The 22510-nt window shown below is 44.8% G+C and overlaps 3 protein-coding genes across 7 annotated transcripts in view; 1 reads left to right on the top strand and 2 right to left on the bottom strand.

Moving 5' to 3' along the window:
• dsg2l (desmoglein 2 like) overlaps positions 1–5534 on the top strand; it is a 30714-nt gene extending 25180 nt beyond the window's left edge. The window contains exon 14 of the mRNA XM_084327934.1: positions 205–5534. Within this exon, the coding sequence (XP_084184060.1) occupies positions 205–1437 (1233 nt within the window). The 3' untranslated portion in view covers positions 1438–5534. The remainder of the gene's footprint in view (positions 1–204) is intronic.
• A 4323-nt stretch (positions 5535–9857) lies between these two features.
• On the bottom strand, positions 9858–15277 carry LOC311239580 (tubulin beta-2A chain-like; the record flags this gene model as incomplete). 5 transcript variants are annotated; one of them, XM_084327939.1, is made up of 4 exons in its annotated part: positions 9858–10974; positions 13022–13133; positions 14578–14694; positions 15172–15277. In XM_084327939.1, 4 exons carry the CDS (start codon positions 15226–15228, stop codon positions 9890–9892), a joined length of 1371 nt encoding a protein of 456 aa, XP_084184065.1. In that variant the 3' UTR covers positions 9858–9889. The 5 variants fall into 5 exon arrangements, with proteins under 5 accessions (XP_084184065.1, XP_084184066.1, XP_084184064.1 ...); XM_084327940.1 differs by having other exon boundaries at positions 13022–13124; XM_084327938.1 differs by having other exon boundaries at positions 13022–13132; positions 14586–14694.
• A 2679-nt stretch (positions 15278–17956) lies between these two features.
• Positions 17957–22510, bottom strand: part of LOC311239231 (uncharacterized protein) — an 85862-nt gene continuing 81308 nt past the window's right edge. Inside the window, 1 exon segment of the mRNA XM_084327531.1 lies at positions 17957–21703. Coding sequence (XP_084183657.1) covers positions 19609–21703 — 2095 coding nt within the window. The 3' untranslated portion in view covers positions 17957–19608.

The raw sequence follows: 22510 nt of genomic DNA, 5'->3' as shown, positions 1-22510 counted from the left end.
GGGGCGGGCCGAGTTGTGGTCGCAAGCGCTGCTAGGTGACACATATTAGGTACATACATGTACATGTGGGCAAGCAGGCAGGGTTAGGGTTCTGAAGGGCTGTTGTGTTCACATGTGTAGTTATTTCTTATAACATTGTAACATTCATATTGTTGAAATGACTGAGATTATACTCATACCACTAGCTACTGTCTCTGTTCACAGAAAGCTGACCATGCTGCACAGCAGTCCATTGAGAGGGACGCTTTGCTGATCTACGACCATGAGGGTGAAGGGTCCCTCGCGGGCTCAGTGGGCTGCTGCAGCCTCTTGGAGAATAATGATGATCTTGACTTCCTCAATGACCTGGGACCCAAGTTCAAAACCTTGGCCGACATCTGTCGAGGCTCTACCTTGGAGACTGAGTCTGCGGAGGTGCATGTGTCTGTCTGTCCACCCAGACCTGTTTCTCCTGCGAGACCTTCCACCTCTACTCATACCCATACTCACACCCACACGGAAACTCTCAGAGACCGGGACCGTGTCAGCACTCACAACGCATCCAACGTGACTTCTGGATCCTCCACCATCATGGAGGAAAGGCTCGTCAGAGAGAGAGCTCCGGGATCAGCCAACGTTCCCAAGGTGCACATCCAGGACAGTGTTCTGGTTCCCGGCCCGACTTTCCTTATCCAGCAGCCCACCTTGTACTACGCTGCCACCCCGGTGTATGTGGTGGAGCCTCAGCCCCAGGTGCTGCTTGTGGCAGCGGATGCCCAGCAGTCAATGGGTCAAGTAGCACTGGGTCAAGGGATAATCCATGGCTCCCAGGGCATGGTAGTTGTAGAGAGGCAGGTGGGAATGGGTGGAGGGGCAGGCCATGTTATCTCTGGGGGAGGCCATGTTATCTCCGGGGGAGGCCATGTTATCTCCGGGGGAGGCGGCCATGTTATCTCCAGGGGAGGCGGCCATGTTATCTCCGGGGGAGGCGGCCATGTTATCTCCGGGGGAGGCCATGTTCTCTCCGGGGCAGGGCAAACCGTCAAAGGAGGAAGCTTCTTCAAGGGAGGCAGTGGGATGGTAGTAGGCACCGCAGGGAATGTTGCAACAGTGCCAGGTTTTTCACAAGGGAGCATCTCCAGGTCCAGGGAAGTGATAGTGGTTGAGAATGAGTCAGCGTCTTCAGGCGTAGCGACCAGTGTCGGTTTAGCGCAGTTCACCCAGACAGGACAGGGGTCCTCAGAGCAGGGCTTGGAGATCAGGGGTCACAGTGTACAGGGGGCAGATCAGAGTGCCTCATTGAGTTCCAGTTCCCAGTTTGGGTCTGTGGGTTCAAATGAGGTTCTGAACAGTGCCCTGGCAGCCACACTCCTTGCACATGATGGTCAATCTGTTGTTATGCAACATAATACAATTTCAGTCACTGAGAGCAATATTGAAACTAGCATCAGAGCATAGAGCAAAACCTCGTGGCTTGCCAACATATGTCCCCCGATGCCAACAGCTATTTTTGTGTGTGTATTAAATTTTTTGTAATACAGAGTTAACAGAGAGAATATGCAACAAGGATGAGATATATCAAAACATAAGGACAGTTGAGGGTTCCTTGCTTGTCTAAATGAATAATACTGCTTTACTGTTATAGGTCTTTAGTTAGGTGAATGAATGGTCATCATGGCCCTGTATGGCTTCTGAGTATATATATTTTGTACGTTTATAGACGGATTAATGAAGTTTGTGAAATGTTTGTACCATCTGAGTAGGATGAGTATGTAAATAACATTTAATCACTCTGTTAACTCATTCAGCGCCAGAGTTTAATCCATGAGATGGCGATAGAACGCCACCGCTTTAATCAATGGGGGGACTGCGAGATTTGCGAGTGCTTAAAATATATCTTAAATTATAGCTATGGGTCTAATACACCCGTCGATTATCAGTGAGTTGCTTCCAGTCAACATGTACGAAAGAATGAAAAGAGCCCTGGACCGCGGGGCTCCCCCCCCCCTCCTGCCACCAACGGCACACAGCCACACATACACACACAGAGACAGCGTCGATCGGGGTAGAAATAAATATCAGATCAACGATCAAATTTATATATAGTGTTCTTACCTTGTATCTGATGTAATGCAAAAGAAATAATCCAATTATCTGATCGCCATTCCAAATACTGCTCGTGGAGGTCCGTACCACATTACCGACCATTACACACTGACGGGCGGCGGGGTTACTTTTCCATGCCATCGTTGTTGAGGCCTACCTCGCCTGAGTATTTAAACCCCGCCGATAACCCCCGGGGAGTATTTAACCCTCTGCGATTTGCTAATCTGATTGGCCAGTGTCATTTCTGGTCATGTGACATGTACGCCCAATCGTGGGACCGCAAGTTTCTACACTGGTTAGGCTTAGGCGCTCGTTCGAAGTCGGTTAAGGTTAGAGTTTGTCTTAGAGCATGGCGATAGAACGCCTGCCCTGATTCCGACGGTTAAGCTTAGGCACTCTTTCGAAGTTGGTTAAGGTTAGGGTTAGGGTTAGGCGATAGAACGCCAGGTGCTTTGCAGGCTGTTCGACGCGGAAATGGGCAAAGACACAGCTCGTCACGCTATTGGGCGCACATGTCACATGACCAGAAACGTCAGTGGCCAATCAGATTTGCAAATCGCCGAACTCCGTTGTAGAAAATATAGACGCCGCCCGCACGGCTCGGATCATCCCAGAAAAGAAACTACACCATTCCCAATGGGGTGAAATACCAGCTGGAAGGCGTAGGCGGCAGTATTTGCGAGCTCAGACCCATTCCCAACGATAACATCAGGCTGGATGGATGAAAATGAATGGATATCGCTAATAAAAGAAATAACGATTAAAACCCGACTATACTCGTGATTGGCGCTCAAGCGATGGCGAGTTAACCCGACTATCCTCGGGTCTGGCGGCGTGTAGTCTTTTACCAACAAACTTGCAGTTCCGCGTTTGGGTTCTGCGATCTGATTGGCCACTGACGTACGCTCTCTCTACACCCAAACAGCACGTTACGCTAGTTCTGCCTCTAACAGCCTGCAGCCTGCTAGCATTATCCAATTCATATCAATCGAAATAACGTATTGTTTTCATCTCTCTATATTAACGTGATTCCATCAACACAACATAAATGTTCAAAACACAACCTCATTATTGCGCGATCTTGCAGTGATTTGAAGCTTATCCCTGCTCTGTTTACGTTGGGTGGACGAGCAGTGAGTTTTAATATCTTGATTATTCGGGTAGCTATAATCCGCCTAAGGTCAGGAGGCGGTCATTGCTGCATACAGAGTGTAGCCATGTGTGCTTTCGAGCTGTTTCTACTGTATCTAGGTTTGAGCAGCTGACAGGTAGCCATTCAATATCGAGCTCTTGTGGAGTGGAGTTCCATAAGAACGGCAGCCACATCAGACGACAGACGACTGGTGTTGAAACATGCCAGTTATTAGGCTACCTTCTGACGCCGGAGTGAGGATGGCATAAGAATAGCCTACCAGTAGCCTAAAAACCGCATGAGCATTCTATTTGTAGGTAATATGCTCTTTAGATCACAGGCTGGTCATGCATAATCTCGCCCACCAGACTCTTCTACCGAATTGACTAGGTCATGCAAGTCAATCAATAGATTACACTTTCTGCACATAAAGTCATAGGCGGAAACAGCTGTTAGAAAACTTACCGCGGAGTTGGGGGGGCAGAACTAGTGTAGGGAATGATAAGGCATATTCTTTTATTGACCTTGAAAGATGAGGAGAGGGTGTTAGCAATCAAATATTTATTACAGAGTGAATATTCAATATTACAGAGTATTTACACAAACAGCTGAGAGTGGAGAGTTCCAACTTAGCTTTGGTGAAGGCCGAGCAGAAGTCTCCCGATCCGAATCACATTGTCATTTTTATAGTCAGCTGGTTGGTGTTCTGAGCGAATGAGGTGCCTTTCTTCCAAAATAGCATGAAGAAAGGTTCTGGACTTTAAACAATGTCTATATAAGGTAAACAGTTGAAATGACAAGGGTCTAGAATTACATCTGTCTCCTGGTAGTTTCAGACAGCTGGGGTCATGGTGACACATAGGCCTGTTTTAATACCATATCATAATAACACATTTTAATGGTACACACATTTGTAGATATCTTATGGTTATTATAATTGATAAATGGATTGATTCATAGGTATTATACATTATTCTAGATCCTGACAATGCTCCCTGTCAGTGGTCAGCCAAAACCGTCACCTCATCAGTTCTTGGGCCTCTGGGGCTGTGGGGCTTTTTACCAACAGCTGCAGTGACCCTTCCGGTAACAAATAGATTGTGACACCTCAGTCAGGCCACAGACATGCTCAAATAAATACAGGCTGAGACCTGATAATAGGAAGATATGAATAAATGTATTTAGGGACATAAATAAATTGATTTTACCCCACAATTTTACCGCCGCAGAGTTGGCGGGGCAGAACTAGCGTACGTCAGTGGCCAATCAGATCGCAGAACCCGAACGCGGAACTGCAAGTTTGTTGGTAAAAGACTACATGCGGTCTGGCGCTGAATGAGTTAACAGAGAGTTGTAGTAAAAGGCAATTAAATTGCTAAGACATAGATTTGCTTAGCCTACTGCATGTGTTCTAACTCAAATACTCGTGACACAAATGTTTAGTATTCTGCAAATATTGTAGCATAGGCAACATGTGGGTGTGAAGATTAAAGCTGCTTGTGTTGAGTGTATTTCGCTTTTACCTTGTTGTGTAGGCAATGCCGTGGACGTCATTTACACACTGAAGGAGAATCGTTTTTGCACAGGATGCAGAACCTGGAAAGGGTCCTTTGATCTTTGTCTGCAAATCCACGATGGTGGCTATGGTGTCAATTTAACAAATAGCAGCTTCACCACTATACATATTTGATGTTATTCAGTCCTCTTAATCTACCCCACAATGCAAACTTTTGCTAGCATTAGTCCTAACATTAGTTACCAAACATTATAACTAATGTCAGCTACCAAATGTTACAGCTAAACACTATGTGTTAATCAAAGATAATGTTAACCAACATTACCTAGTATTAGGTAACAACATTTGGACTAATGGCGTAACATTTCTGACCTTTAATTATAGGTTCCTCATCAGGCCGATTGGGGTCATATTTCTTGGACAGCAAGAAATATTTGTTCTAACATTTCTGAAGAAGATTAATAATAAATCAGCACCTTCAGGGCTTTAACCCATGATAATCTCAAAGATTCTCTGAGATATTTATTGGTTATGTGGTTACTTGGATATTTGGATACATGACATGAAGAATTGGCCCGCAAAGCACTGATAAATGTTTGGAAATTATTTTTACTTTGATTGTGATTTCTGTTTTTACTACTGATATGTTTAGTTTATCCTCAACTGCAAGTTCTAACGTCTGTGTAGGTATTATGTACATACAAGGTATGACATCGGCATGCTATGCAGGATTTCTTCATTTGTCTCTAAAACCTTTTTTGCACTTTTTGTCATAATAAAGATGAATGTTTCCACATTCTATTGGTTTGAATTGTTTGATTTTGTTGTGTCATACCTCTGTAACATTTCTTGGAAACATAACCAATGTCAGTGTTACTGCTATCAATGTAAAGTCCATAGTTCTGTCAACCCTGTTATAATCAATGAAAACGCTAAGGGAGAAAAGTAACATTCAGTATATACTTTATTGAACTAAGATGCACTGCAATTGGCCATATTTAAACATTTTCACCAACCTACACAACCCCCCCCCCCCCCCCCCCCCACACTTTATTAACTGCACTACCGTCATGCACAGCACCTCCGATATTATTCTACCTCATTGATTGATTGATTGATTGATTGATTGAAAACTTTATTAACAAACTGCAGAATGGGTACAATACAGTACAGCTGAATACAAACAACTGCTAAGAGGATGAAGTCCAGAAAAATACTTTCATCTTCTTTACATACGGGTCCTCCATTTTAAATGTTTCACTTTTATTTTCATTAGAGTTTCACAAAGTGCAGAAACCCTATTATTTTTCTTCTCCTTCAGAAATGATTACACAAATTCCTGTGAGATGGTAAATGGTAGCAACATGAAATTGAACCCATTGGAAGGTGTGTGTAAATGCTCTCCAATAAATATAACCCCAATTGACCTGATGGGGGCGCTATAATTGAAGATTATATCATTCTTACTTTAAAAGTTCAGAACTCCTTATACGACAGATATCCATTTATCCTCACTCTACACATTTGCCCCTTGGACCCATAAAGTCATGCAATTCTGATGATCAATATGAAACCCGCAGATCGACGCTTTGTTTTTATCTCTTGTGGTGTATGTCCCCATAATGCACCTTTGCACTATTTGGTGAAGCCACAGCCCTCCTTTCAAGTTTCAAGTTAAAGTTTTATTTGTCACATATAAGTTGTATACATAATAATGTAATGTACATTACAGTGAAATGCTTGGTTCTGTATGAGCCCCCTGATAATCTGAGATTGTGCTTCATACAGTAAAGAAAGTAAAAAGAATAAAGACAAAACACTATACAAAATATACAATATACAAACTAAAGTACAAAATGCAAAAATGAGGTAGAGATGTAGTGCAAATATTTTAGTAATAAATAGATAAAATAGATAGATACATACTTTATCGCCATTTCAACACATGGTTGATTGGGATTTGTCTCGGTGCAATGCTCATTTAATCATAAAACAGTGGAAAAAACATACAATATAAAAACATACAAGAATACATACAATGCAATCCCTGAAGTAGAAGAAGTATTTCACAAACATTAAAAAATGCTACAGTGCATAAAAGAGCTCAGTGCTCCATTTAAAGTGCATATTGCCTTAAAGTGCCTGCCGGCTAGTGCTAGCCCTTATAGTACAAAGTGCCTGTGCATTAGGGCTTGAGTTCAGGTGACGGAAATATGGTAAAGTGTTAAAAAGTGTTTAAAGTGTCTAAAGTGAATGTAAACGGTGAGTGTGTGCAGGTGGATGTGTGTGCATTGCAATGAATGTAGAATGGATGGGTTAGTGTTCCATAGAGTCCACATTAAGCATCCTGATGGCCTGGGGATAGAATGAGAGAATGAAAACAATGAGAATAATGTTGCATGGTTAGTTGAACAAGGAAAGATAGTAGCTACTGTAGCCTGTAGGCGATAGAACATTCCACTATTTTGTTTGTAACTAACTTGCTTCAGGGGACGGCACATGTACTGTAGGCCTACACAGGTGTTAATCTACTCTGCAGTGAAGATTTGACAAGGTGTGTGAGCACAACTCAACACTTGCATTTGAGCAGATATTTCATTCATTATTCAGAAATAAAACACCAAATGGTTGATTTCAGGTTTCTCATTGGAGAATAAGATTGAAAAATAGATTGGATGTTTAATACAGTTCCGTTTTTTAAACAGATTTGAGCAGATATTTCATGTGGTTTTATTATGAATGTTTGAATGCATTTTTCGTTTGGCTGATGTGAATTGAACATAATATATTGGACACTGTGTGTAGATGCTTGTACCTGTTTGCTTTATTCATAGGCCATAAAAAACATGGTTCTTTTAGAATCCACTAGATGTCAGTATCCACGTCTCACACGCTGGTCACAATTTGATGAAGTATATTATAGTATAATTCTCATTTACAGTGGCTTCAAGGTCAGGAGGAGTCCCTTGACTACTATGAAGCTGACAGTTTCCCCTCTGTGAGTAAACATTCAGAGCAAAGATAGACGTCTCTTTGTGTCTTTTTTGCCTGAGAAATGCTTTCTCTGCCGGGTTCCGCTCCTCCCAACCATACAGCATTCAGCATCTTCGGTCACATCTTGTCAAGCTGCCCAGAATGCATCTCAAGAGTCTCTGTCAGCACATCTCATCCTGTCACTATTGTGACATGCACCCGGTAATAAATGTATTCTGTGTTGGATTGTCGTTATAATTGTGTGGTTTGAAAAGGCTCCTAACGACTGTTGTGGGTCTAAAACCCAAATTTATTTTGCCTCCCAGGCCTCGGGCTGATAGATATGTGTCTGTGGACCAGCTGAAAAATTAACTTTTACAATGTATGACTTCATTATTTTCAGATTTTGTGGCGACTCAAACACAAATAACATTCTACAGTGTTAGGCCTTTCTTGATTTCTGCTGCTCTGATAGAACTGGTTTGGCTTTTTATTTCTGTCTTATAACACTGCAGTGTTAACCTCCAGCTTAGGTTTCCTCCCCACTTTTCTATCTAAGAAAATAAATATTTTTCAGAAGGTTTTTCAGAATTTGTAAAAAAAAAAAAAATGAATCCTCTCTTTCTCAGATTTTTTCTCTTTTTCTCCCCATCCCAATTTAGTCGTTATGCCAATTCCCCCCCTCCCCTACCTGGTCGTTGTGCGCATTTTCCCCCTACTGGTCAGTACAAGGGAACCCTGAAGTCTACCGCATGCTTCCTCCGACACATGCGGAGACAGCCAGTGGCTCTCTTTTCACCTGGCAGCGAGGACTCTCATTGGTGAAGTGTAATGCGTGGGAGGTCACGCTGCCTTCACCACTTCCTGCCTTTCGCTGAGCAGGCGCCCAGACCTGACCTGTAGGCGTCGCTGTCCACAACGCCAGATTACCACCCACGACTTCCCTCCCGCTAACTCAGCCAAACGAGTTAGTATGCCGATCGGCCCAAGCCGCAGGCAATGCTGACTCCGGGAGTCGAGACCGGAGCCTCTTGCATTGGTGACAAGCGCAATCTCCGCTACGCCACCCGACCGCCTAGAAGTTGGTATTTGACATGGCTATACGAAAATATTTATAAAAGGTTCTCCCTTTTCCAAATGTTTTGATTACAACAGATAGGTGACTGCTCAGATTAGAGCCAGATGTACACACCCACGAAACAATATATAAAGAAGGGGGGGTAGTTTCCTGTTGCAGCGAGCCAATGAAAACAAACTAAGAGACGTCTCAGACAACTATTGCTTTAGGCTATGCAGTGCTAAATAGAGGTAAACACCGTTTTGGGGAAACTACTTTAAAACTGTAGTTTACTAAACTACTAGCTACTTCACAATTAAAAGTAAATGAGTCTGATAAATATTAATCGCATATAGTTGCACGGAGCAACAACTGATCTGAAGTGTAGGTCCGTTTGATTTAGTGACTAGGGCAGGGCAAAACCTCACGTAGGCCTGAGGGTGTGTTTTAAGGACAGGACCGGGAGCAGTTGTTCTTGTTGAATGCAACATTTCTAGTTAACTACTGAAAAAGCTAGGAGAGATTGGAATGTAGTTAAACTACTGTAAATTGTACTACTAGGAATTGAACTACAGTATGTGTAGTTAACCACTCCCCACCACTGGGTAAACACGTCATAATACAGCTTGACCAAGGGCCTAGTAACATAATATCTCATGTTTTGCTTTAGACGTATGCCATCTGTATAATACACAAAAGAAAAAAGGAAAACACTACACATATGATATATTTATAGGACATGGCCTTTTATTTTAAGACTTGCAACAGAGGTATATGCAACATTTTGAGGTATATGTTACAAAATTATATTTCTGACAACAGGGTTTCTCTTGACACCAGCAACGCATGAATGGGAAAACCAATAACTATAATACTCACATAATTGTTAAATTCTAATATCACTCACTGTCTTCTCCAATATATACTGTATTTGAGCCACGTTTCTACACAGTATAATTTAGGCGAAAAAGATTCAACATGATCTGCACACTGTACTGAATAGCTTAACATTCTGCATCTACATTTCTCATCATTATCTTTCACTTTCACCTTCCAACAACAATTATTGATTATTTCAAGTGATTGGTTCAAGAAGCACACAGGCTGATACTTCTAAGCGTCACTATCAGTGGCGCGCGTCATGCCGCGATTCCTCCTCATCCTCCAATTCGTCTTCCTCGTACTCTCCCATCTCGTCGGCGGTGGCGTCCTGGTACTGCTGGTACTCTGATACCAGGTCATTCATGTTGCTCTCAGCCTCCGTGAACTCCATCTCGTCCATTCCTTCCCCGGTGTACCAGTGGAGGAAGGCTTTGCGGCGGAACATGGCGGTGAACTGCTCGGAGATCCTCCTGAACAGCTCCTGGATCGCCGTACTGTTGCCGATGAAGGTGGCGGACATCTTGAGGCCGCGGGGCGGAATGTCGCAGACGGCCGTCTTCACGTTGTTGGGGATCCACTCTACGAAGTAGCTGCTGTTCTTGTTCTGCACGCTCAGCATCTGCTCGTCCACCTCCTTCATGGACATGCGGCCACGGAAGATGGCAGCCACCGTCAGGTAGCGTCCGTGGCGCGGGTCACAGGCCGCCATCATGTTCTTGGCGTCGAACATCTGCTGCGTCAGCTCGGGCACAGAGAGGGCGCGGTACTGCTGGCTCCCCCTGCTGGTAAGCGGGGCGAAGCCGGGCATGAAGAAGTGCAGGCGGGGGAAGGGCACCATGTTGACGGCCAGCTTGCGGAGGTCGGCGTTGAGCTGCCCGGGGAAGCGCAGGCAGGTGGTGACCCCGCTCATGGTCGCCGAGACCAGGTGGTTGAGATCCCCGTAGGTGGGCGTGGTCAGCTTCAGCGTGCGGAAGCAGATGTCGTAGAGCGCCTCGTTGTCGATGCTGAAGGTCTCGTCCGTGTTCTCCACCAGCTGGTGGACGGAGAGCGTGGCGTTGTAGGGCTCCACCACGGTGTCGGACACCTTGGGGGACGGCATGACGCTGAAGGTGTTCATGATGCGGTCGGGGTACTCCTCGCGGATCTTGCTGATGAGCAGGGTGCCCATTCCGGAGCCAGTACCTCCGCCCAGCGAGTGGGTGAGCTGGAAGCCCTGTAGGCAGTCGCAGTTCTCTGCCTCCTTCCTCACCACGTCCAGGACGGAGTCCACCAGCTCTGCTCCCTCTGTGTAGTGGCCCTTGGCCCAGTTGTTTCCGGCACCGCTCTGACCTGAAAGACACGCACGTCGTGTAAAAACCACCTCTAAACTAGCACGGGATAATCTCTGTTGCTTAATATGCTCTAAGATGTATTTGATTGTTTGACTATTTACATCTGAGCAATGAAAATGCAACATACGTGAGTTTCAGTGTATAGAGGGGGTTTCATTGTATAGGGCTTGGGAAGCTGATATGCCATATGTAGAGGATCACTCTAGTAGGGGAGAGTGGGGTAAATAGTGCAAATTTTTTCTTAAAGTGCCTTTAAAGCAACTAAACTATTATGTACATATAATTTAGGATGTTGTACATCCCTGGGGACAATCATTTTGGATCTTAAATAAACTTTCAGAAATATAGCTTTAGAAAAAAAAGTGGTTTTGTGGCACAACTTGCCCCCAGTGCGGGGTAAGTTGTGACATTAGAGAGAATACACTGGAGTAAATTGTGCCATTGATAATTTTAAGTAAAACAGATCATTTTAATCTCAAAAGCGGTAAAAGTATCCTGCAGATCTTCATCTCCTTTCCAACCTGACGTATAGTCTTCCCCTGGTGCACCTCTTTCACTGCTCTTTCCAACTTCTCAAGAGGAGTTGAAACCCTGTCTGTCTTCCGTTTGTATCTGCGTGGCATGATGGATTTTGGTCTAAAATTAAGAATATCACATCGTTTTAGTGATCAAATGTAAGAATACAATGTACAATAACAATAAAATACAATAGGGTAATATATATAGTTAATAATTATAATTTGGGGCAATTTAACAAACAGAACAACTGGCACGACTTAACCCAGGCCCATTGGCACAAATCACCCCAATCCTACCATTTAAACAAAATGCATCCCCCAGCTGTTTTGAGCTAGCATCATGCTAACTGTATAGACTCATGGTGTAGCTTACTAAAGCACTAAAACATGTGTGAACTGTTTTCAAAGTTGTCTATAATTGTTCAAACACAGCAATAAAAAAACCTTGATCATACAAATTTTACTTTGGAGGGCAAAATAATGTTTTTTGAACTTAAATGTGCTTAAATGTGTCTCCCTTCTTTGCAGGTTGAGTGAAATGGATGCCTCTTCAAAAATATGTTGTCACATGACCAACTTCTTCTATGGTTTTCTAGATAACAGGGGTGACACTACTTGCCCCTTGGCACAAATTACCCCATTCTCCCCTATGTGTTGACAGGCAGATTTTTAGGGTTAAAAGATAAAAGTCATGTGAAAAGCTGCCACAGAAAATCTCACGATCATCACGGGAGAAACCCCCGACCCTTAATTCCTCTGTTTCTAAGTGATCCTCCAAAGATGGTGACCAGCATCTGTAGCGACACGTGGCAACCACCTCACTTCCAGCCCACGTCCCGAACCCTAGAGGCAGAGATGACGAGGTGTCCTGTAGTGGATTTAATTAGAGTCCCCTATTATATGCTCTGTGTTCAGCAGCACTGAAGCAGTATCTCCCTGTAGACTGCTTTTCACTGAGTCACCGCGAGAGCTGTCTGAGTCTGACACGGTTGCGCATGGACACTGCATCACCTCACTGGCACATTGCTGCGAGGCTGCGGAAACTTAAAGCCCCAATCTGTGTTTTCTTTTTTACCATATCTATGCGGTGTATATTCACATACATCCTTGCCAAGTTTGATCTGTAGATATATGCAATATATGCTATTTTTTATGCTTTCTTAACTCGTTGTAATTCGGAATATACATCTATTTTACTCTGGTGATTACAAACATTACAACAATGCAAACAAAACAAACCTTGTCCAACTACAAAATACAATTGAAAACGAATTTAATTAGTTGTCTAGTGTTAGTCCTTGTCTCAAGAGCCCGGTCAATCAAGAAGTATAGAATGAAAGCATGTCTCCTTTTTTATTTATTATATTTGTTGGTGGGGCTACCCATTTTGTTTAGGTTTGGATCACCGATTGGGCCTTTAGGATTGGACATGTAAACACGACAGCAGATGGTGACCCACACACACACACACACATATGCACGGTCTGCTCACAACAACAATGTCACGATCACCGCAGCAGCGCTCACCAAAGACAAAGTTGTCCGGTCTGAAGAGCTGCCCGAACGGGCCCGAGCGGACTGAGTCCATGGTGCCGGGCTCCAGGTCCACCAGGATGGCACGGGGGACAAACTTGCTACCTTTGGGGGAAAGAGGGGAACGGAGAGAAGGACATCAGGAGGGAACGGGACAGGGGGGTGGGTGTAGTAAAGTGTTTCAGTTTAAACTTTGAACAGGGACAGCACACATTAATGAACATAAATATAAACGTGTGAGACAGTGTTAGCCAAAGCTAATTTTTTACTGTTGTCTCTGGGCCTTGTGTAGTAAAGTGGGTGGGTGTAGTAAAGGCAGCCATGTAGCCTCGTCTACACATGCTAAATCTAAATCAAATCCAACACTATTTGAAATGAAACCACATCCCTACTATAGGTTAATAAATACATTACAGTATAGGAAGGAAATGAATAAAACACATTACCTAGAGCTCCTCCATCACATACCTCCACCTAACAGATCACATAGTGCATTTGTAAATGAGAGCCTGCTCTCAATGATCTTTCGAGATTGAATACAGATTGAATTAATGAATTAATGATTGTGTCTCACCCTCAATAGCCCCCCCCCCCCTCTAACCCCCACCACCCCTACCCGTCCTGCTTGCAGACTGCAGCAGTAGACAGCACTACAAATCTGCTTGTTCTAGAAGAGTGGGGCGTGAAAATGGCTGAGGTCATCAGAGTCCTTTCAAAGGATGCCCCCCCCCCCCTTTTTGTTCTCTCAAGATCACATCTGCTCGACTCTTTAACATCGCCCTCATATGTATAATCAAATCTATCTATTATCAGTGGGATACTCAACCCCTCCTCACACTAGTGACTTAGAGGTTAAGATTGACACCTGCTCAATTTACACCTCGTAACAGGGAAACAAAGGACCCATAATGCATGAACACTTGAAATTAGATAGGCCTATAGGTTAGATCAAGCACATATTGTGATTCTGCCATGTGAACGTATCTGGGCATCCTGTGTAGCAGACCTCTGGAGTTTCAGGGGGCTGGCTGGGCACATGTCTGTTCAATATAGCTGTGACAAATGACATGGGGTGATGCGTTTGCCCGACCTTCAAAGATGCACGGCCAATCAAATCTGACCAACGCATGGCGAGTGCTGGGTCAGTTATATTGAGACTGCAGATACCTGTGCTCCACATGAGATGGAGAAGGGGTGTGTGCGTGCGAGAGAGAGAGAGAGAGAGAGAGAGAGAGAGAGAGAGAGAGAGAGAGAGAGAGAGAGAGAGAGAGAGAGAGAGAGAGAGAGAGAGAGAGAGAGAGAGAGAGAGAGAGAGAGAGGGTACATTGTCCTCATTTCCTTGCACTAGTAGCAGGACCTACTTTTCCCAAGCAATCAAATTAGAGACACAGGCCCACTGTGGGATTAAAATGAGGTCTGCAGTATACAGGGTCATGCTAGGATACGGGCACAAACAGAATAGCCCTGCAATGCTCAGACCGTTCTGATATCATCAGATAGAATGACTCGTCAAGAACAAGACAAGAACTGATGTATGAATTTAGAGACACATATTTACCTGATGCTTCATTATAATAGACGTTTATCCTCTCCAGCTGTAGGTCACTGTCACCTTGGTAACTGCCAGTGGGGTCGATGCCGTGTTCATCACTTATCACCTCCCAGAACTACAATGGGACAATCACAGGCTACTGACTTCAATCGAGGGTCGAATCTGTAAGCATGACCTAAAATAAAAATTTAAAAACGGCCAATGACCCAACGATTTATAAAGCCTATATCATCTCTTTGATGACAAAGTGACATGCAGCCACTGGGCGACACTACTGCAGCCTGGCGGGCGGCACAGCCCTGCCCAGAGAGCATGAACCGCACCCAGACATGATAACGTGGCCAATGCCATATATAATATAGTTATGACATTTTCCTAAAAACGAAAAAACCTAAATAATCCATAAACATGAAAGGGACCTAGCATAAATAGTTAAACTATTAGCTAACGATGTTAGGTTAAAATATTAAACAGAGAATACCGTCGGCTTCGGTATTCTAAGTAGCTAGGCTATACTGTCCATGCAGTTACCTTCTTTCAGTTTCCCCATAACAAAATAATAGACTAGTAATGAATTAACAGCATAGCCCACCTTAGCTCCAATCTGATTTCCGCACTGCCCGGCTTGGATGTGGACAATCTCCCTCATGATGCGCTTCGGATGCGGGCTGGACGCCTTTGTCTCAACTTCAACCTGTGTCCAGTCTTCAATCTCTCGCCACCGCTGTATTCCTCGCTATCAGCACTCGCTACATTCCTGGGGCAGCGATGAGCCGGTGAGACACATCAACGTGATGCTGTTGGATGACGCCACAACTGCGCTACATCCTAATATCCCCATCAACCAATGGAAGGGCGCCGTTTTGATGCAGTGGACCAGAGGATGCTGCATCACCCACTGTAGACTGACATCACTCTGTCCCAGACAAAATGCTGCCTGTTTTTTTTTTACATTAAATGTTGTCGTTTCAGCTTCAAAGCAACGGTTTTATTGCCAGGAAATGTCCAGACCTTACAGACTTTATCTCAATACAGCAGGCTGCAGCAACGGATTACCTACTTTAGATTCAATAGAGATCAGCTTGGATCCTTTTTCAAATAAAAAGTAGAAGTTCATGGGCGTGTACAATAAATGACAAATGCAAGGACATCCATAGTTGATCAATAAATAGAGACGTTTATTTTAACAAGACATATGGCTTATGTACAAGTGCATTATTCATGTTAAAAACAAAAATAAAAAAAGATTTTAATTGTACAATCAGTTTTTTTTGTGTTTTCTTTTTTTTACATTCATTCAAATCTCCCATCAACAGAGATTCTGAGTCATAATATAGAAGCAGATCTGAGATGAGATAATGAGATGTTTGCAGTGGGGGACTTGGTGTAGCAGATTTATTTTTCTTTCGTCAGGTTTTAAAAATGACCAAATACTTGGTATGATCCATGGCATGATGCAATGCACAATGACAAGGAGTCATCTCCACAGGCACACTCCGTGGCGTGTTCTAGTCTACTGTATCCTATCCCATGTCTAAAGTCTGCCACTGTATAGTCTACACGTCCACTAGTCTACACACGGTCAGACGGAGCAGATCTTTACCTTCACATGGGCCAGATTGTGTCCCCACAGTTGAATTAAAAGTAACCAAATGCTTAGTCAGAAGGGATGCACAATGGGGCGTTAAAAATGCCCAGAGACTCTCTGGTGCAGGCATTCAACTGAAAGCGCGGGGTACAGTTGAAATCCAGAGAAGACACCGGCTGTTGTGTCATTATCTCAGTGAGGCCTTCAGCGATGCACATCTCATTCCTAACAAGTAAGTAATACACACTGAGGCGGTGAGAATTGCAGTCAAACACACAGGGGAGTCCCAACAAGGTGCAACGTTAGCCGTCGACCACTGCAGACAATATTCTCTTAACATGTAGGACGCTTGACCTCTTTAGCAAATCCAATGTGAACATCTTATTCTATACAGTGAATCTTACATTATGTGGGTCCACTGCCCACAATGTATATATGAGTGATTAAGGACTCTTAATCTGATGTCTTGCCTTTTAAGAGCAGAACAGCCTCTAACTAATCTGACTTCACAGGATCGCAGGACATTGTGCTTTTGAGGCATGGCATGTTAGACATGAAACACTTGGCGTTCCATAAATGGCCAACATGTTTTGTGACCTGACCCATACTTATCATCGTCAATCATGCCGGGAACTGTATGGGAGTGCACCGTCTTGACAAGGATGTCGTGAAAACGACCAGAAAGTATGGTAGGTCATGCATGATCATTGGAAAGTACGGTAGGTTATGCATGATCGTTGGAAATCAGAGCACAGTGTACTATATTTGAGAGTGAGCACACTTTTGTCTTGGGAGATAAAAGCAGAGGGCATTCCAAAAAGAGAGCGGTACCTTGCAAAGATCTTTACAATAACATGTGAATGTACCAGCTATGTGCCAGCTAGACCGTGAGAGAACAGAAACTGATTAGTAAAGTCTGTCGATGATTGAACCACCGAATGCCACCGCATTTCTCTTTAAGACGAGTGCTAATTCCCTGGATAAATAACTGGCAATACAACAAACTGTGAGAGACCGAGTTCCATCACATTTGAAATGATAAGACATCATCCAGTTAGCTCTAGGATTCTACAGTACAGTAGTGTTGTATTATTTATTATTATCATCATTATTGTGAGAGTCACTGTAAACGGTGACCTATATCCGTGATCAAACCTCCCCCTCCTCTGGACAAGTATTACAATGGCCTCCAATGTATCAAGTATGTAGCTACCATTGTCAAGTTAGTCACAGATCTTAGTCAAGTATAATGCTGTCCGTCATTGGACATGGGTTTTGGGAGAAAAAGCTCTTCATGAATTATGTTTCCATATAACTCTCAGAGACAATTTCGTTAAGCAAGGGTCCATGTAAATGTTAATAATGTTAAAGATGTAGATGAGGAATAAAGCAAAAGGAATTGACCTACATTTAAAAAAAATTCCCGTTTCACAAATGCATAAAGTATTGCAGCTGCTGTGAGGTAAATATAGTTTTATGTATATTAGTGATATACGAAAACTATGTTTACAACATGATTTGAAAAACACACAGGTTGGCAATGTTGTGATAACATTATAATCACACCAAACATGTTCTCATTCATGAGTCCATTTCAAAAATAGACCTCATGTGTTTTTAGGGTAGTGGCTGTTTTGAACATACGTTTCTTTTTCAGTTTTTTTTTGTTGACAAGTTCACATTTTACTTTTCATGCTTTGTCCCCATATCAAAGGATAAGGTGCCACTTAACATTCACACAAATATTGCAAGAATGCCTTATAGCTTTGTACAATAAGGGCACGGGAGATGATGTTCAAAAACATTTTTTGCAATCAAGTACAACAATATAAAGTATGCATTTACTTTACAATATCACATTTACAAAAAAAAATTGCATACCATAAATTTCATTGACTGGAACAATTGGAAAAATAAAATCATGTTGCTCCAGACCCACAAAATATGAGTCTCTTCTCTTATCACATCAGAGTCTACGTAATGCATCAAGCAATTCTGACCAGTGCAACTTGGCTATCCGACCCAAACCTCTCACTTTGAATAGGCCATCCTCTGAAAAAGCATTGTTTTATTCTTGATAAAGCTTTTTTTCTTTTTTTTTTCTTTTTTTTTTAATACTAAATAGTATTGCCTTTTGAACTTCAAAAAAGGCCTGATTTGCTTTCATACACTCTTGTGTAACACGAAAGACCGCAGTATTCCGTTTTTCCAACCAGTTTTTTTAGGGCTGTACCGAATGCTTCGAAGCTTCGAATTCTAAATCAACATTTGAATAATTCTTTTTTAATAATATTTTTTTTTTTATAAACTTTTTTTTTTTTTTTTTTTTTTTTGGTCTATTCAATCGGTTTAAACCAATGGGGGTTTTATTCACAGTTGCAGTTAAAGATTAGGCTACACTAATATTATAATATTATACTATAAGACGTCACCATCACTTTCATACCAACCGTGCCCTTATTGGATTATTTATGTTGACGAAACTGATGAGTTATATTCATTAAAGAAAGTTGATTTAATAAAAGAAAAAGACTAATTTAATCAGATTAATCACTTTATTCAAATTGAGTTTGAAACATTTTTTTAAATTATTATTTAATTTTTTTATGAAGTAAATTTTTTTGTATAGACATTCAAAGCTTCGTTTGAATACTTCAATCGAAGCTTAGAATGTTAAAAAAATGACATTCGGTACAGCCCTAGTATCTACTAATACTGCAAATATTCTTATCTTGTTTACTGACACTACATTTACATTTCATTTGGGCAGAATTGCATTTGGTATTATGTTTAGAAAATCGCTCAAGATTCTTACGTTTTCCTTTCGTTTACAACAAAATACAGCAAGAGTCCTAAATTCAGTATAAAGATCTGGCACAGACATTCTGATTCTTCCCTCCCATCAAGGTAAGGTGCTCAATACATTGGGTGGTCATTTCATCTGAGAAAAAGTGCCACAGGAATTTTCTTTTTTGTTTGCTTCATGGCATTTCCCACCAACCATGATAACATGTCTCACCTATCATGGGCATTTTCCTAAGTCTCTTTTAAAATGACAAGACGGTGATTTTCATTGATTTACATGAAAAGTTGTTTCACAGGCTGGTGATGTCCCACGACATTCAGCAGAGCAGAGGTGAGCACACAAGATGCAGACCAGCCTCCCCGCACACAAACACACACACGCTTACAGACACACTTACATGGTCCTATTTATTGGCTGATTGCAGTGAGGGAGGAGGAGGGGGGGCTGAGGGACGCCAGAGGAAAACATGCATCACTGCAAAAAAACAAAACACGTTTCCTCAAGTCCAGGTGGTGGCAGTCTGCGTTAAGTGCTGGGAGCCTGAACAGGCCAGTCACTGCCCCGTGACTCATAGGGGCTGCTTCCTGCAGCGGAGCCTTCCGTATGGAAGCATCTTCCTTGGCTGGAGCGTTGGATCATGAGGAGGCCACTCCATTGATAGCATTGTTTTCCATGATGGTACAGTCTGTGACGGGCAGGACGCCGGAGTCTATGGGGGAGGAGATGGTGCAGTTAATTACAGGGGCGGGAGTCGCCCCTGTGGAGGCGGAGTCTGTAATGGCGGCCGGTACTGAGTCTGGGACAAGGAGGGTGGCTGAAGCGGGTGAGGGGTGAAGTATGTCTGTGACGGGCAAGATGGCGGAGTCCAGAGTTGGGGTGTGAACAATGTCTGTGTCTGCGGGGGAGGAGGGAGCAGGGGAGGAGGGAACAGGGGAGGAGAGAGCAGGGGAGGAGGGAGCGGGGGAGGAGGGAGCAGGGGAGGAGGGAGCAGGGGAGGAGGGAGCAGGGGAGGAGGGAGTACGGGAGGAGGGAGCAGGGAAGGAGAGAGTACGGGAGGAGGGAGCAGGGGAGGAGGGAGTACGGGAGGAGGGAGCAGGGGAGGAGGGAGTACGGGAGGAGGGAGTACAGGAGGAGGGAGCAGGGGAGGAGGGAGTACAGGAGGAGGGAGCAGGGGAGGATGGAGTAGGGGAGGAGGGAGTACGGGAGGAGGGAGCGGGGGAGGAGGGAGCAGGGGAGGAGGGAGTACAGGAGGAGGGAGCAGGGGAGGATGGAGCAGGGGAGGAGGGAGTACAGGAGGAGGGAGCAGGGGAGGAGGGAGCAGGGGAGGAGGGAGTACGGGAGGAGGGAGCGGGGGAGGAGGAAGTACGGGAGGAGGGAGCGGGGGAGGAGGGAGCAGGGGAGGAGGGAGTACGGGAGGATGGAGCAGGGGAGGAGGGAGTACAGGAGGAGGGAGCAGGGGAGGAGGGAGCAGGGGAGGAGGGAGTACGGGAGGAGGGAGCGGGGGAGGAGGAAGTACGGGAGGAGGGAGCGGGGGAGGAGGGAGCAGGGGAGGAGGGAGTACAGGAGGAGGGAGCAGGGGAGGATGGAGTAGGGGAGGAGGGAGTACGGGAGGAGGGAGCGGGGGAGGAGGGAGTACGGGAGGAGGGAGCAGGGGAAGAGGGAGTGGGGGAGGAGGGAGTACGGGAAGAGGGAGTATGGGAGGAGGGAGCAGGGGAGGAGGGAGCAGGAGAAGAGGGAACAGGGGAGAAGGGAGCGGGGGAGGGAGGGAAAGGCTCATGCACAGGTGGAGTTGGCAAGTCCGTCAAAGGGACAGGGCCGTCCTCCTCGGGCAAAGCTGGAGTGGTCGAGTCCAAAATCGGGGTGGTATCAATGATGTCATTGACCAGGTGGGGAGTGGGGGAGTCTAGTGTGGAGGTAGGTGGGGGTTCAATGACAGGAGTGGTGCATACCAATAAGGAGGCAGGTTCAGATTCAGGAGCGGGGAGGGTGAGGGGGTCAGATGAGGAGGTAGGGTGCGTTTCAATGGCAGGGGTAGCGGCCGACTCCTCCGTAGGGGAGGGGACCGTGTCGTCAGGCATGGCAATGACAATGGCAGCATCAGTAGATGGCTCTATGGAATCCATGAGTGGAATGGTGGAATCTTCATCGTCTGTGACACACAGGGCTTCATGTAAATGAGTGGAGGACAGCAGGTGCTCTTTACTTGCAAGCGTGACACACTCTTTATCCAGGGCTGTGATTGGGGTTATGGATGAGAGCGAAACGGAGCGACCGTTGGCGCCCTTGGCCCCGGGCTTGCCAGGGTGGACCTCTACGGCAGGGGGTGCCGATATATCTAGGACCGAGGGCGCGGTCAGGTCGACGGCGGAGGAGGCCGTGGAGTCCATGGTGGACACCGCAGTAGCAGCCACTACCTTGTGGAGGGGAGTGTCACGGACCCGGGTGTAGTCCCTGCTGCTCTCCTGCCGGGTCAGCAGGAGGTGCTGTTCCCCAGGCTTCCTCTGGACCATCAGGGGCATACGGGTGTAGCACTCGCCGTCGGCCAGCGTCTCGGGGAGGGAGAGGTAGCGTGTCTCGGGCAGCAGCAGGATGCAGATGATACATATGAGGGTGCAGCAGGCAAAGATGATGTGGTGGAGGAAGTAGCCCTTCTGGTTGTGCAGCTCCATGATCGGGGCGGTCAGCATCCCGAAGCCAGCGCTGGCCAGCACCAGACCCACACCACCGCCCCTGGAGGGTCAAGGAAACACGAGATCAACCAAAGAAAGGTTAACATGTTGACCTTCTACGTGCTAATGTTGCTAGGTGTATTGGAAATGACCCAGCGGGGGGGGGGGTTGTCCTCCTGTCATGATAACAACATTGACGATACAGTCTGTATGTGTATGCATGCATCTTTAATTCAGAATCATGATGTTAACATTGCAACAGAAGACTCCCATTGCATACGCTTGCGATGCCTCAGTGCTGACAACACTGTACACGTCTCACTGCCGTTTTATTACACAGCAGCAGAGAGTGCTACAATCCAAGTGAAACACCCTCCCTTGTACGCAGTCCCATTCCCCCCGTCATCCCCCCCGTTGACCACCAGAGGGCCCCTTTCAGCCATTCCTACAGCAGTGCACCATGCCTTACATAACCCAAGATAATGAAAAATCCAATGCTGTGTCATATTATATCCTCAAGAGGGAGAGGAGTAACTCATACATGACTTGGACATACGACGAGTGCATTATGACATTGAACTGTGAAAGGCTGTGTACTGTGTCAAAGAGTTCAATGGTCTCATGGAGCCCTCTTATGATGGGCGAGGGAGGGGGATGCTGCAGCGATGCTGTAACGTTGTGGTGGTTTCCCTGCAGGTCAATTCAACCTTGAGTCATAGACCTCTCCATTGATTATATTATTAGCCAGTCGAGAGCTGTGCTCTATAGCCTACAGTACAATGTGGACGGCTCACTTTTCAGCTCAGAAAAACCGGCCGCACATTTACCATTTCAGTTACATTCAAAGTAGCACAACACAGGGTAGTAG

This window comes from Notolepis coatsorum (genome assembly GCF_963971535.1).
Source record: "Notolepis coatsorum genome assembly, chromosome: 13".
Taxonomy (NCBI): domain Eukaryota; kingdom Metazoa; phylum Chordata; class Actinopteri; order Aulopiformes; family Paralepididae; genus Notolepis; species Notolepis coatsorum.
Note: the sequence above shows the minus strand (reverse complement) of the source record. Positions and strands in the feature narration are given on the sequence as shown.